Source organism: Pleurodeles waltl, chromosome 7 (assembly GCF_031143425.1).
Source record: "Pleurodeles waltl isolate 20211129_DDA chromosome 7, aPleWal1.hap1.20221129, whole genome shotgun sequence".
Classification (NCBI taxonomy): Eukaryota; Metazoa; Chordata; class Amphibia; order Caudata; family Salamandridae; genus Pleurodeles; species Pleurodeles waltl.
The window spans coordinates 1,186,612,898-1,186,627,184 of record NC_090446.1 but is presented as its reverse complement, the minus strand read 5'-3'; the positions used below and the strand labels follow the sequence as shown (position 1 = coordinate 1,186,627,184).

The following is a 14,287-nucleotide window of genomic DNA, read 5'->3' as shown; positions in this document are numbered from 1 at the left end:
CAATCTTCATGCTGCTATTACACATCAGTATGTACTGATTTGTACTTCAGCACGTTATCAGCTATGTGTGATGCCATACAGAGGTACAGCTTTTACCCCAAATGTTAAGTTACTAATGCATTTTTCTCTCTGTGAGACCACACTCTTGATAATGTTGCAACAAGTGTGATTTTCTACTTAAACATGCTGTATACCTAAATATGATTTTTGCTCCTAAATCAGCATTTACACCGCAAATTACTTATGCATTTAGAAGTGTCTTCATATTCTGTTAATGTTCCACTGACAAATGATTTTGCATCTAATTGTGTTTTTTTGCACCTAAATGTATTTCCACTTTCTTGCTGATTTTGTACCAAAGATAATTTTGGACCTCAGATATCACTCTACCTATCTTCACCCAGTTTGTTTGACATCCTTAAAGCTTCTACCATCCCCAATTCCATGTCTACAAATCCTAATGGCTGACACTACCATCAGACCAATCGTGGCAGGAAGCCACCCCTGCTGCTTCCTTTCGTGCCCAGAGGCGCTCATAATCAGACATTTTGCCCACTGCGTGGGACCAACGGTTCAGTCGCGGAAGGGCTGGGGGCCTTGGAACTCTCTCCCCCAGATTCACTTGTGGCAGGAAGCCACCCCTGCTGCTTCCTTTCGCGCCCAGAGGCACTCATAATCAGACATTTGGCCCGTCTGCGCCCGTCAGCGACTGGACGAGGCCAGGCTGGGCCCTGTCTCTTGCCTCAAACATTAGGAAGGGTGTTAGGTAATAGTGCGGACCGCCTTGTGCTTACTCCGTGTTAGGTTTCACCAACTACGGGAGAAATGATGGGGAATCGGAAGAGTTCCAGTGGGATGGCAGGTATCCAGCCTGGGGACTCTGGGCCGAAACTAATATCTAGTTTTTTCTCACCTCTGTGATGGACGCAATTGAAACTGAGATAGGGAGGGTAGAAGCCAGTCGGGGTCCAACTTTAAAGAAGTCTGGTCCCGGAGATAAAGAAGAGGCAGTCCCCTTTGTGAAGCCCTCCATGGTTAAATCCAGGAATCCATGTGTTGTTCTAGATCAGGAACAATTGATTGAGTTCATTTCCCCTGTAATTACCAATAGTCCCCCTCCAAAAAAGAGCAGGCAACAAGGTCCTCTTAATACTGTAAATTCCTCTCCTGGCCCAATATTGCCCTTCCCAAAGATTATAACCTCATCTGGGAAGGAATTATTAGAGTTAAAGATGGGTAAATTAAGGTCCCAGCCAAAGATGTCTAAAAGGGCTGACTGTAAACGTGTTGCTAATAGGAAGCCATCTATCATTTCCTGCGACCAATTCAGATAGCTGGACATTTTTTTTAAAGATATTTGGCAATTGTGTTCCTTGCTTCTAAAAAAAGAAGTGGAATCTTCGGAAGGAAAGGTAAATGCCCTTATAACCTCTGGGAAAACATCAGCCCCCCCACTTTCAATGGGAGATAATCCCCTGTTTGAAATCTGTGAGCCTGTGTGCCCTCTAGTTCCAACTATCTCCCCAGTCTAGAGAGGAGGATTAAATCATGGGCAGCAACCTATTGATAGAACTTCAATTCCTGTACCCAAAGGGCACAGAGAAAAACTATCTCATCAACAGAGGGTGGACGAACCATGTGAACCATGTGGCCCGTAAGGACTCTATACAGGTCCCACCCCCAGTACTTCCAAATTCCTATATTATAATTTTGGAAAATGTACACTTCGCACCCTGAGTCACATTCTTCATTACTAAATAAAGCCATGTATTGGGTTAGGAAGTACTCGGGTTGAAGTTCAGACCTCTCTGGAGAAGTTTTAACTGCAAGAAGGGTACATGGATAGATGCAACAAGCAAAGCTTCACCTGGGGATTGTATTATTATACATTTTAGGAACCCACAATTATTTGCCACTCTGCACCACTGCTTTTCAACATCAACATTAGATCTGGTATTTATTAGGGTAAAACGGTTTTCACATTTTATGTGCTCTTAGGCCTAGCAGTTTCGTTTTAGTAAACTTGGCAAGCAGAAACCCTGTACCCCTTATCAGCCCAGGCCCCTTGGTTGTTCACTCCCTTTATTTAATAGCTTTGAGCCTTTTAACTTCTTGGATCGATTGGACTGACCATCAATTACTGGAAATGCTTCTGGTGGAAATCAGGAGGTACGTACGCTTTCTTTAATAAATGCACAATCCCCTAGATTAATTAATAAGTGTCCCGTTGTATCCTCTGGGGTTATCTCATGGAATGTGGCAGGATTAAAGAATAAGGTGGATAATCCAGATGGGTTAAGGTTTGCAGGCCAAGATTCATATATCTGTGTCAGGAAACCTGGCTTATAGATTCCCCTTATTAATCGCTTTACCACCTATTTTGCCCCTGCAACTAAATCACCCTCGGGAAGGACCAAGGGAGGTTTGGCTACATTTATATCTGAATCTGCAAGAGGAGTAGTTGCACGTGTTATTGATATAAAACCACACTATCTGGTACTCCTTCTCAAACTAACTGACCCACACAATGTCTTGTTAATTAACTATTATAATAAGATGTTTGAATTGTCAGACACTAGCGTGATTGATAGTTTGGAGACTAGGGTGCATAGTGCGTTGAATAGAAGTAAGAAGGACATAATGATTATTTGGGCCGGAGACTTTAATGCCCATCTATGTGATCCGGAATTATTGGAATGTTGTGGTTTTTGTGACGAATATGAATGCCCTATGCAGCATTTTAAACACTTTCCTTATGGGAATGCGCTTAGTCCTATGATGGCAGCCAATCTGCTGACTTTTCCAACTCCGGAAGTCAAGGGGGTTCCCACGTTTTTGGGGGGAAGTGTCCAATTGATAACTGATTTTATAGTTTATTCTAAAGATTTTACCTCCTTCGTAGGGATGTTTAGGGATGATTCCAACGTGTCCGAGTGATCATAACTCTTTAACTTTAGAAATTAGGTTAGGCGGAGATAAGGTCCCCGGCAGGGAGGTACAGCAGCCAGTGCTGAGATTTAATGGGCAGAAAGGCTTGACAACCAAGTGGGGAAAGATTGATAAACATAGTTTTTATAGATATCTGATGATGAATAACAAGGAAGAGATCATGATTGCTCTGGGGGAACATACACCTGCATACAAAATCATTGAGACATTTTCTGCCCTAACAAGTTAAATGGCTGATAAATTACACCTCCCAAGTATTAATAGAGATAGAAACCCCTGTTGGTTCAATCATGCATGCCCCTCTGACCTTAAAGAGCTAAAAAAGACTATTAGCTCTATCCCACACAACCAGTCTGCCGTTAACGAGACAAAAAGGATTTATAAGGCCACTCTTGATACCAGGAAGAAAGAAATGAGGGAGAGTGCCTGGGATGAGTTAAGTGAGGCTAGTAATAGCAACAATATGAAGGCTTTTTGGCAAGTGGTTAATTCCACCTCTTTGGTGGATAAAGATAACACTGTTATAAATACTGTTATCCTGCCACAAGTTACCAGGAGGAACACCCCCCCATCAGCCTTTTATAATTTATTTGACGTATCCGAGGTATTACAGGCTATCCAAAACTGTCCCTGTGACAAAACAACCCGGTTCGGATAGATTTCCAGCTCATATATATACAACTCTGCCTGAATTCTGGAGCCCTGTTCTTACAAACATTTTGAAGTCTGTTATGATAGGCACCTTGGTAGATACCTAGAGTGAGGCGATAATTGTGCCCATTTTTAAGAATGGGGATCGGGCTGATAGGCAGTGTTATCTCCCTATCTCCCTGTTAGATAGTTCTGTCAAGAGCAGTGGTACTGAGCAAGATGTAAAACTGGGCAAAGGAGACCAACTGCTTATCGAAGGTTCAGTTGAGTTGTGACCAGGGCTGGGAATAATTAAACAGACTCTTAATGTGACTCTGAAAAAAACACTAAGGCAAAAAAGGCTGTATTCACTTAGCCTTTATGGATCTATCCTGTGCCTTTGGCACAGTTGATAGACCTAAACTGTGGACTGTCATGTCAGATGAGGTGGAGGGCAAAGATTTGATTTCCTCACTTAATAGACTTCACGCCTGTACTTCTGCAAGGGTTCGCTTTAGCCAGGAGGGTGACCTTACTGAAGAATTTCCTTCTCTGAAGGGGGTTAGACAGGGGTGTGTGCTGGCCCCTTTTCTTTTCCTCCTCTATATAAACGGTCTTGAAGATTTTTTATGCAATATGGGGAAGGATCTGCCTCCTATTTATTCCCAGCCAATTCCAGTATTCCTTCATGCGGACGATGCTGTCCTTTTGTCAAGGACAGCAAATGGCTTGCAATCCTTACCTGACCTTTGTAACACTTTTACGGGAAACAATTAACAGAACAAAATCCTTTTAGAAGAGTGACCAAAAGTTATCAAGAAGTAAAATATTGGTTTTGGAAGGCATGGAAATACTCAAAAGTTCCTAATTTCACCTACTTGGGGGTTCCAATTGATGTGATTTTAACTGTAATTTTTTAATTAGTGTCTGTATTTTGCAGTTTCAAGGAGCTATTGATGCAGTTTAGATTTTCAAAGAAATTGGGACATAAACCAGTTAAGGAAATGCTGACTGCTTTTAAAAGTAAATGTCTGCTTTTCAAAGTAAATGTCGTTCAATTGCTTCGTTCGGAGCTGGGGTGTGGGGCTATACAGATTGTCTGAGCCTACAGGTAGTGGAAAATAAGTTTATGAGAAGGCTGTTAGCAGTCCCTCAATCTACTCTGGCTGTCTTTTATCATGATGAAGTAGGCTTGAGGGGTATAGCCGACCACATAAGATTGCAACTTTTATTGCTGTGGTTAAGAGTCTGGGTAAATCCCGAAGTTCACTTGTGTATGTCCGTGATTATGGATTGTCTCTCATTGACTCGATCTATGGACATTCCCTGGCTCTTTAAAGGGGGGGGGCTAAAGAGAGGATGACCACATCATTGTCCTCTTCATCTCGTCCGCACAGCATACCATGACCAAGCACCTCAGCTCCTCCCACCGCAGTTGAGGCAAGGTAACAGAGACACAGTGGACCCAGGCCCTTAGCTCCACCCATCCGAAGCCTCGTCAGACCTAGAACGTGCTGTCCAGAACTTCTCCACCTGGATCACTGAATGTGCCGAAAGAGCCACCCAGATGAAGCCGGCAAGATCCAACAAAACCTTGAGACAAGCCAGCTGGTACACTCCAGAGTTCAGAACAACCATGCGCAACTGCTACCACCTTGAGAAACAATGGTGCTCAGCCAGAAACCCCTTCGGCAGAGCCACCCACAAAGCAGCCGTCAGCAACTACCACCTGCGCCTCAAGGAAGACAAGAGAGATGTACGCAGAGCTACCTCTCTTCACCTCTGAACCCAAGAACGCCATCTGCGACGAACCCCAAGGATCATCCCTCAGCCCCACCTTGTTTAACACTTACATGACCCCTCTTGTGGACATCCACAGATCCCACTGTTTTAACATCATATTCTACACAGACGACACAACACTCATTCTCTGGCTCACTGAAAACCGCTCCCCCCTGCCACCAGAACAAACTTCTGAGACACCATGACCAGATCTGGATGAGAGCTAATTTCTTCAAACTCAACTCCATCAAGACAGAAATACTGATCTTTGGGAGATATCCATATGGGACAACAGCTCATGGCAGTCTGAGATCGGACCCACACCCGCTCCTAAAGATTACACACGCAACCTCAGCATCATCCTTGACAGCGAACTTACCATGAAGCGACAAATCAAGGCACCTCCTCCTGCTTCCACACTCTCTGCATGCTCCTCCGAATCTTCAGATGGATCCCAGTCGACACCAGAAGGACCGTCACACAGGCCCTTGTCACCAGTCACCTCGACTATGGCAATGCAACCTACTCCAGCATATCCACCCAACTCCTCAAAAGATTCCATACCATACAGAACGCTGCAGCCAGGCTCATCCTGGACCTCCACAACTGAACCCAGCTCACCCCCACCTCAGAAATGTCCACTGGCGCCTCCTCCAGAAGAGATGTCAGTTCAAGATCCTCGTGCACACATACAAACCCTTACACGATCAAGGACCGACTTCCATCAACCAACCAACTGAACTTCCATCAAACCCCCCAAACACTGCGCTCCATCGCCCTATCTCTCTCACACACACACACACCATCTGCATCTGTCGCAGTCACAGTGGTGGCCGTTCCTTCTCCTATATCACTGCCTGGACATGGAACGACCTGCCCCTCCACCTTCAAACAGCACCCTCCTTTGTAGACTTCAGAAAGAAACTCAAGACCTGGCTTTTTGAAGGAGATCTCGCACCCCAGTAGCCAGGAGCCCCAGGGGTGACAGTGCTGTGCTTTACAAATACTGATTGATTGAGAGATGGAGAAAAATAGAGGAAACTGAAAGACAGATGAAGAAATTCGGAAAAACCCCTCACAAACCCTCAAAAAACAGTGACCTGCAAAACAGAGATAAACGGGCAAGGAGTGTCTGTTAGCGGATTAAAGAGACATGAGTTGCATTTAGGACTATGCAGTTTTGGTATTCGATGCGCCAAGGTTTAATTGCACCAGCTACGGGCTTCTGAGTTGAGCACTGTGCACTGGCACTGTTTCTTTTACAAGTTAAGCACTGTGTCATTGTGATAAACTGACTCACCACTGATGGGAGGTATCCCCGCCCACGTCTTTTCACTCCTTTACTTTCAACAGCTCCCCTATGTATGACTCTCTGCTGATTTACAGGTAGTTGCATGGTACAGTGAGCCAATATTCATATATATGTTTGTCAGTTCTTCTCCGTTTCTTGCCACATCATGGTCTCCAGGGACACCCCCGCACTCCTTTAAAAGCTAAAGCAGGGGTGGGATTCTTTATGGGCCTCTTTTATCTGCAACTTGGCACATAAAAGCTCACAATAATACTAAAAGATGGGTTGCTAGAAAAGGGAACGAAGGACGAACAAGTGGATGCACGACTGGATGACAGTATGGTGGATGAGTGGGTGAGAGGACGTAGAATGAAAGGATGGATGAGTGTTTGAAAGGATGGGTGGGTGAAAGAATGGATGAGTGAGTGAAACATGGGTGGGTGAAAGGATGGATGGGTGGGTAGGTGAATGGATGGATGGTTGGTTAAATGATAGGTGTGCATAAGGATGGATTGAAAGGCTAGGATGGGTGGATAGATGGTTGATTAAAGGATGAGTGGGTAAAAGGATGGGTGGATGAGTGGGTAAAAGGCTGGGTGAATGAGTGGGTGAGAGGATGGGTGGTAAAGGGATTGGTGGATGAGTAGTTGAGACAATGGGTAGGTGGTAGGATTGCAGATTAAATCGAAATCTGGATGGATGAATGAATGAATGGGTGGGTGACTGGGTGAGTGGGTGCAAGGATGGCAGAATAAATGGAAATCTGAGTGGATGGATGGATGAGTACATGTAAATCTGAGATGATGGATACATGAAAAGATGGATGATTGGTGGAAAGGATAGCAGAGTAAGTGAAAATATGAGAGGATGAATGGGTGAAAGGATAGCAGAGTAAATGAAAATCTGAGGATGAGTGAATGGATGGCATATTAAATGGTAATTTGAGTATGGATGGATGGCAAAGTAATGGATATCTGATTGGATGGATGGATAAACGATCAATTGATGGATGAAAGGCTTTATAGATGAATGGGCATGTCAAATAATGGATGGATGCACAGAAGATGGATGTGTGAACGGATGAATGGAATGGTGAAAGATTGAATGATGGATGAAAGAGTGTAAAGGTGAAATTGTGGATATCAACGGGTAGCTGGAAGGCTGAATGGATAGATGTTTAGATGGAAGAGAAACGTGAGGCGTTCTAGGAGGTTCAATCTCACTTTCTTCGTGCCATCAGAGCTTTGGTTCCAAGGAGGGGTATTTTAATTTTCTAGCTACTCCTTTGATGGCCTCACAGCTGTAAAACTAGAAGACTGCTCGCATAAGGGTTGTCAGAATTGTATTATTCCTGTTTTATATCAAACACGATTACAGTTATTTAATGTCAATGTGTGCCTTTTTTTATTGGAAGGAAAGCAGCAACGTCCTGCCGGGCACAATGCCCTTTGCAAAACGTTGAGAGAGTACAATCAATCGTCGTGTAACTTGTCCATGCAACAGTTTATGTCCAGGGTTTCGAGCAATGCTTTAAAAGGAGCTGATAACAATAAGAGAACTCTAGGAAACAGCGCAGTGCGTTCAAGGCGCAGTTTTGTGCATGGCTGCAGACGTCTCGTACAAGAGTCCATAATTATTTCTGAGGTCTGTTATCATGTTTTTGTTTTTAAATTCGTTGTCCTTTCTATGTCTCATAGGCCGGGTATCCTTCTTCACCTCTGGCTCCGAAAATCTCCACCGCGTTGAAAAAGTGAGCTGGGGCACTCGCTACGCCATCACCATTTCGTTCACCTGCAACCCAGACCACGGCATCGGGGATCCGTCACTGACGTAGCCGTTCCCTGCGCCATCCTATGCAACGACACCGGGCCAGCGGCAGCACTCCCTGCGGGAAGAAAAAGGCCATTAGTTTAGCAGCTTCGTGCATTTCAAAGGAAACCGGCTCTGGGTTCTTCACATAACCTTAGAAAAAACGTTTATCGGAATGGTGGCAGAACAGAACTTTATTTTTATTTTTTACCTTCTGCCAGTGTATGATTCTCAACACATTTTGGTGATGGATAAACTTCTCTTGTACTTTTATATTACTGATTTGGTTCCCTACATTTCATGGATGTAGGAAATGAGTTTGAGAGGAACTGAACATGAGAACATCACATCTTAGTCCGTCAAAGCAGGAAGCCAATGACCGGCACCGCATTGACTCCACACTCATTACAGGCAAATCATTGTATGCATGCATGCTTTTTAAAGAAAATATTTAAGTATAATAAGCCTGCGTGCTACAAACTATGCAATTCACAGAAGTGGATCCCGTTGCCTCACTCCTTGTTGCATGATTGTTCTTTTGATTTGAAGTTAATTAGGAACATTATCTCTGGTCCCACTTTGTGACTGGATGTATTGCAGGTTAGATATTGTCAATCTGGTGTTTTAAAATAGATCCGACATATTTAAAATGCTCACGTCAGTTGATATCGTGTTAGGGAACAGCCAAGAAGACAGGAGAGCACATTAAAACCTCCCACGCGTTTATTTGCCATTGATTTGCTCACAGTACAAAATCCCAGAATCACCCAGTTATGTTTTCCAGTCTATCTGTTACTCAGTTACCTTATTTAAATGCATTGATTTAGATACTCTGTATGCAGAAACTTGCACTTCAAATGTGTTAAGGAATAAGAAAGCGGCAGAAAGTGTTTAAAACGTTTTAAATATACATTGGACAAGTGAAACGTGTCTGACTATAACTTTTTGTGCTGCGATCCATACAGTGACAACACCCAGTGTATTCTGTTTTAATTGAGTACCCTTTTCTTGCTTTACCAATTAGCAGTTTCTCATACTGTTGAGTAGAGTGAAGTTTTTCCCTTTAGTGGTGTAGATTAAAAAATTGCATTTTCCATTCACACTTGCCCCTATTGAAAAGCAGCCTGTGTTTTTAACTGCCATATCTTTCCTAGTTCACCTGTTTAAACTGGGTACTGGAAAGTATTCTTTTGGTACACCAGCGCTGCAAGCAATGTTTTCCACGAATAACCCACCCCTAATCTGTACCCCCTGTCTGAGGAGCGCCCACCATTTAGCTCTTTCCTTTTTTGCCGGAAATGTATGGATGTAATCGAGTAACAAGTTCAGACCCATGCCCAAGAACAATCTGGCACCGGATGTAAGCTTCACATTCATTGCTAGATGCAGGCTGCCACTTCTCTGTGAGAGAAGTTTGAAAACCGGCATGCTGAATTAATCAGCACATTCTTACTGGTTTGAGGGTAGCAGCAAGTTTGTGGCCCTTTCACCCCACTCTTTCGGTGGGAGCTTTCTCAGAATACATGCCGTTTTTACTGCTAAATCCAGCGAGTGTCATGATGCTAGATATCCTGCAGTACATTATGGTCCCTTGACCATAAATAAGATCATTACTAATTCCCTGCCACTGATACCACTTTGGGGCATAAAAGAGGACATTCTAGATCAGAGTTTCCCAAACTGTGGGTCGGGGCCCACGGTGGGTCGCATGCCGATTTTTAGTGGGTTGTGAAAGTCCTGGTCTGTGTATGAGTAGAGTACAAAATGATTAGCCTTGTTTGTGCATCAGCGCAGATGTGCTGGACAACGTCCCTAAGTCCAGTTTTAAAACAAACCCTTGCAAGTATTCCCAAGCAAGAAAGCAAAAGTCTGAGTGAACTTTCCAGTATTTGCTGCTGCTGTTTTTTTTATTTCACAAAGCCATTTCAACAGAGAATGTGCTCACTAGACATGATCATACACAATCACACCATTTGGGTATGACTTTTACTTATAAATTGAAAAATATTGATGTTGCCCAAGTGCCACAGCTGCTGACTTTGGATCTGGGGAGTCTGGCTTGAGTTCCGGCATTGTCTCAACATCGTTTTGTGCTGGACAAATCCTTTACTCTCCTGAGCTTAAAACAGAACGAATCTGACCTTGTGTGGTGCAATCTGGTGCTCAAGTAAAGTGCTCCAGTGCCCTTGGCCCCATATTCATGATATATAACACTTACATATACACACGTAATGGGCTATATTGTAACACTGGTATCAATACTGAGATTTTTCTGAGGTCTTATGATTTCTGTAAATGGATGCTGCAGGTCTGCACCCCATTGTAAAGAGTGTTTAATCTCCAAACTCCAGTGCAGTTCTCAATCTGCCACTTTTATGGGTAGATCAAAAACTACAGTCTGATTCCAAAGGCCATGATCAAGGTTGTACCCTTTACAAACAGCTGCCAATATATTACATTTCGCCTCATGTCCATTAAAGCTCTCATGGTCAGGAACATTTGTTCTCTAAAATATGGGTAGAGGTTCTAAAAGTTTGGGAAGCACTAGTCTAGATTACTCTGTACATTTTTACAGCTGGAGGCCAGGCACCTACATTTAAGACACATATTGCATTGGTGTATGATGGAGAGAATGCTTCTGCATGGAAGAGACATAAAGCACTGCTCCTTCCTTTTCTTTTCTAGTCCTCCTTGTTTTGTTGCATTGTGAAGTCATTTGCTTTATACAACTAGACGTTGAGATGAGATGCACCATGACATGCACAGTGGTGTCGCTAGGGGGCCACCTGGTCGAGCCATCTGTAAATGTCCTGACCCCTCCCTTTTGCCTCACCACCGACAACTGCAACCAGCATAAATATTGTTGCTAGTCTGGGAATAACAATGTGGTTCCTGTTTACTTTTAATGTGTTTTTTTTATTGTGACATGTTATTGAGGTTTAGTGCGTATTGTGAAAAGAGTCGCTTCTAGGTGCCTGCGTGGGTTCAGGTTATGGGTGGTTATTTATTGGGCAACGAATGAAAGCTGTGAAGTTGGGTCTGAAGGCACTGTGTATTTCCCACAGTGCCTGTCAGTGGTTCATAAAGGGGTTCAGAATGTATACTTATTAAATCCTTGACCTGTCTGCAGAGTGCACAGAGCAATGGTCAGGTATGCCCATTGTAACTGTATACATGTGTGAAGAAGGTACACAGCAGTCAAAATATTGACAGAGCCATAGTTAAAGAAAATGCAGTGCTTACAGTTGAGTGGCTGCGTTGTGTGTGGTAGGGTGCTGAAGTAAAAGATGCAAGGAAATACATGCAAGAGAGTGTGAAAAGACTGTGATGAAGAGGTAGAGGGTGAGTGTAGGAGGCTGGCCTGGCTTATAGTGGGTACCTTGTGGTACTTACACCAGGTCCAGTTATCCCTTATTAGTAGATTAGAGGTGTTCAAGCAGCTTAGGCTGATAGAGGTAGCTATAGCAGAGCAGCTTAGGCTGAACTAGGAGACATGCAAAGTTCCTACTGTACCACTTATATCACTTAGCACTATATCATAAGAAAACACAAAACTCAGAGTTACTAAAAATAAAGGTACTTTAATTTACTAACAATATACCAAAAGTATCTCAGAGGATATACTCCCTTAGGAGGTAAGTAATATACACAAACCAAAATCAGGTAAGTAAACAGTTAGAAAAGTAGTGCAAACACTCTAGAAAACAATAGAATGCAATAGGGGACAATAGGCCTAGGGGCAACACAAACCATATACTCCAAAAGTGGAATGCGAACCACGAATGGACCCCAGGCCTAGTGTAGCGTGCAGAGGGTCGCTGGGAGTGTAAGAAAACACTAAGGGTGTCCAAGATACCCCACCCCAAGACCCTGAAAAGTAGGGGTAAAGTTGCCCTACTACCCCAGAAAGACAGTAAAGTTAAGATAGGGGATTCTGCAAAGACAACAACTGACTGCAAAGCACTGAAGACGGATTCCTGGACCTGAGGACCTGTAAAGGAAGGGGACCAAGTCCAAGAGTCACGCAAGTGTCCGGGGGTGGGGCAGGAGCCCACTAAACCCCAGATGAAGGTGCAAAAGGGCTGCCTCCGGGTGGAAGAAGCCGAAGATTCTGCAACAACGAAAGGTGCCAGGAACTTCTCCTTTGGTCAGAAGATGTCACACGGCGTGCTGGAGGATGCAGAGTTGTTTCCACGCAGAAAGACCGCAAACAAGCCTTGTTAGCTGCAAGAGTCGCGGTTGAAGGTTTTGGGTGCTGCCAGGGCCCAGGAAGGACCAGGAGGTCGCCCCTTGGAGGAGGAGACATAGGGGGTGCTCAGCAACACTGAGAGCCCACGCAGAAGCAGGCAGCACCTGCAGAAGCACCTAAGCAGAAGATCTGAGCATGACGGTCGACTCAGCACAACAAAAGGGAGTGCCACGAAGTCGGAGTCCAACTCAGCGAGTTGGGCAATGCAGGACAGAGTGCTGGGGACCTGGGCTAGAATGTGCATGAAGGAAGTCTTGCAGAAGTGCACAGAAGCCCGAGCAGCTACAGTTTACGCAGTACACAGGATTACTGTCTGGCATAGGGAGGCAAGGACTTACCTCCAGCAAATTTGGACAGAAGGTCCACTGGACTGTCGGGGACACTTGGATCCAGCTCCTGTGTTCCAGGGACCATGCTCGTCAGGATAAGAGGGGACCCAGAGGAGCGGTGATGCAGAAGTTTGGTGCCTGCATTGGCAGGGGGGAGATTCCGTCGACCCACAGGAGATTTCTTCTTGGCTTCCAGTGCAGGGTGAAGGCAGACAGCCCTCAGAGCATGCACCACCAGGAAACAGTCAAGAAAGCCGGCAGGATGAGGCGCTACAATGTTGCTGGTAGTCTTCTTGCTACTTTGTTGTGGTTTTGCAGGCATCCTGGAGCAGTCAGCGGTTGATCCTTGGCAGAAGTCGAAGAGGGAAATGCAGAGGAACTTTGGTGAGCTCTTACATTCGTTATCTGGTGAGATACCCACAGGAGAGACCCTAAATAGCCCTTAGAGGAGGATTGGCTACAGAGAAAGGTAAGCACCTATCAGGAGGGGTCTCTGACGTCACCTGCTGGCACTGGCCACTCATAGGTGTCCATTGTGCCCTCACACCTCTGCATCCAAGATGGCAGAGGTCTGGGACACACTGGAGGAGCTCTGGGCACCTCCCCTGGGAGGTGCTGGTCAGGGGAGTGGTCACTCCCCTTTCCTTTGTCCAGTTTCGCACCAGAGCAGGGCTGGGGGGATCCCTGAACCGGTGTAGACTGGCTTATGCAAGGAGGGCACCATCTGTGCCCTTCAAAGCATTTCCAGAGGCCAGGGGAGGCTACTCCTCTCAGGCACTTCACACCTATTTCCAAAGGGAGAGGGTGTAACACCCTCTCTCAGAGGAAATCCTTTGTTCTGCCTTCCTGGGACTGGGCTGCCCAGGCCCCAGGGGGGCAGAAACCTGTCTGAGGGTTGGCAGCACCGGTAGCTGCAGAGAAAACCCCGGAAAGTTAGTTTGGCAGTACCCGGGCTCTATGCTGGAGCTCCGGGGATGCATGGAATTGTCACCCCAATACCAGAATGGTATTGGGGTGACAATTCCATGATCCTAGACATGTTACTTGGCCATGTTTGGAGTCTCCATGGTGACGCTACATATAGGTATTGACCTATATGTAGTACACACGTGTAATGGTGTCCCTGCACTCACAAAGTCTGGGGAAATTGACCTGAACAATGTGGGGGCAACCTTAGTTAGTGCCAGGGTGCCCTCACACTAAGTAACTTTGCACCTAACCTTCACCAAGTGAGGGATAGACCTATAG

At 45.0% G+C, this 14,287-nt stretch overlaps 1 protein-coding gene across 1 annotated transcript in view; it reads left to right on the top strand.

Annotated features, from left to right (window-relative positions):
• OGFOD3 (2-oxoglutarate and iron dependent oxygenase domain containing 3) overlaps positions 1-9,387 on the top strand; it is a 1,107,281-nt gene extending 1,097,894 nt beyond the window's left edge. The window contains exon 9 of the mRNA XM_069200289.1: positions 8,350-9,387. Within this exon, the coding sequence (XP_069056390.1) occupies positions 8,350-8,486 (137 nt within the window). The 3' untranslated portion in view covers positions 8,487-9,387. The remainder of the gene's footprint in view (positions 1-8,349) is intronic.
• The last annotated feature ends 4,900 nt before the right edge of the window (positions 9,388-14,287 follow it).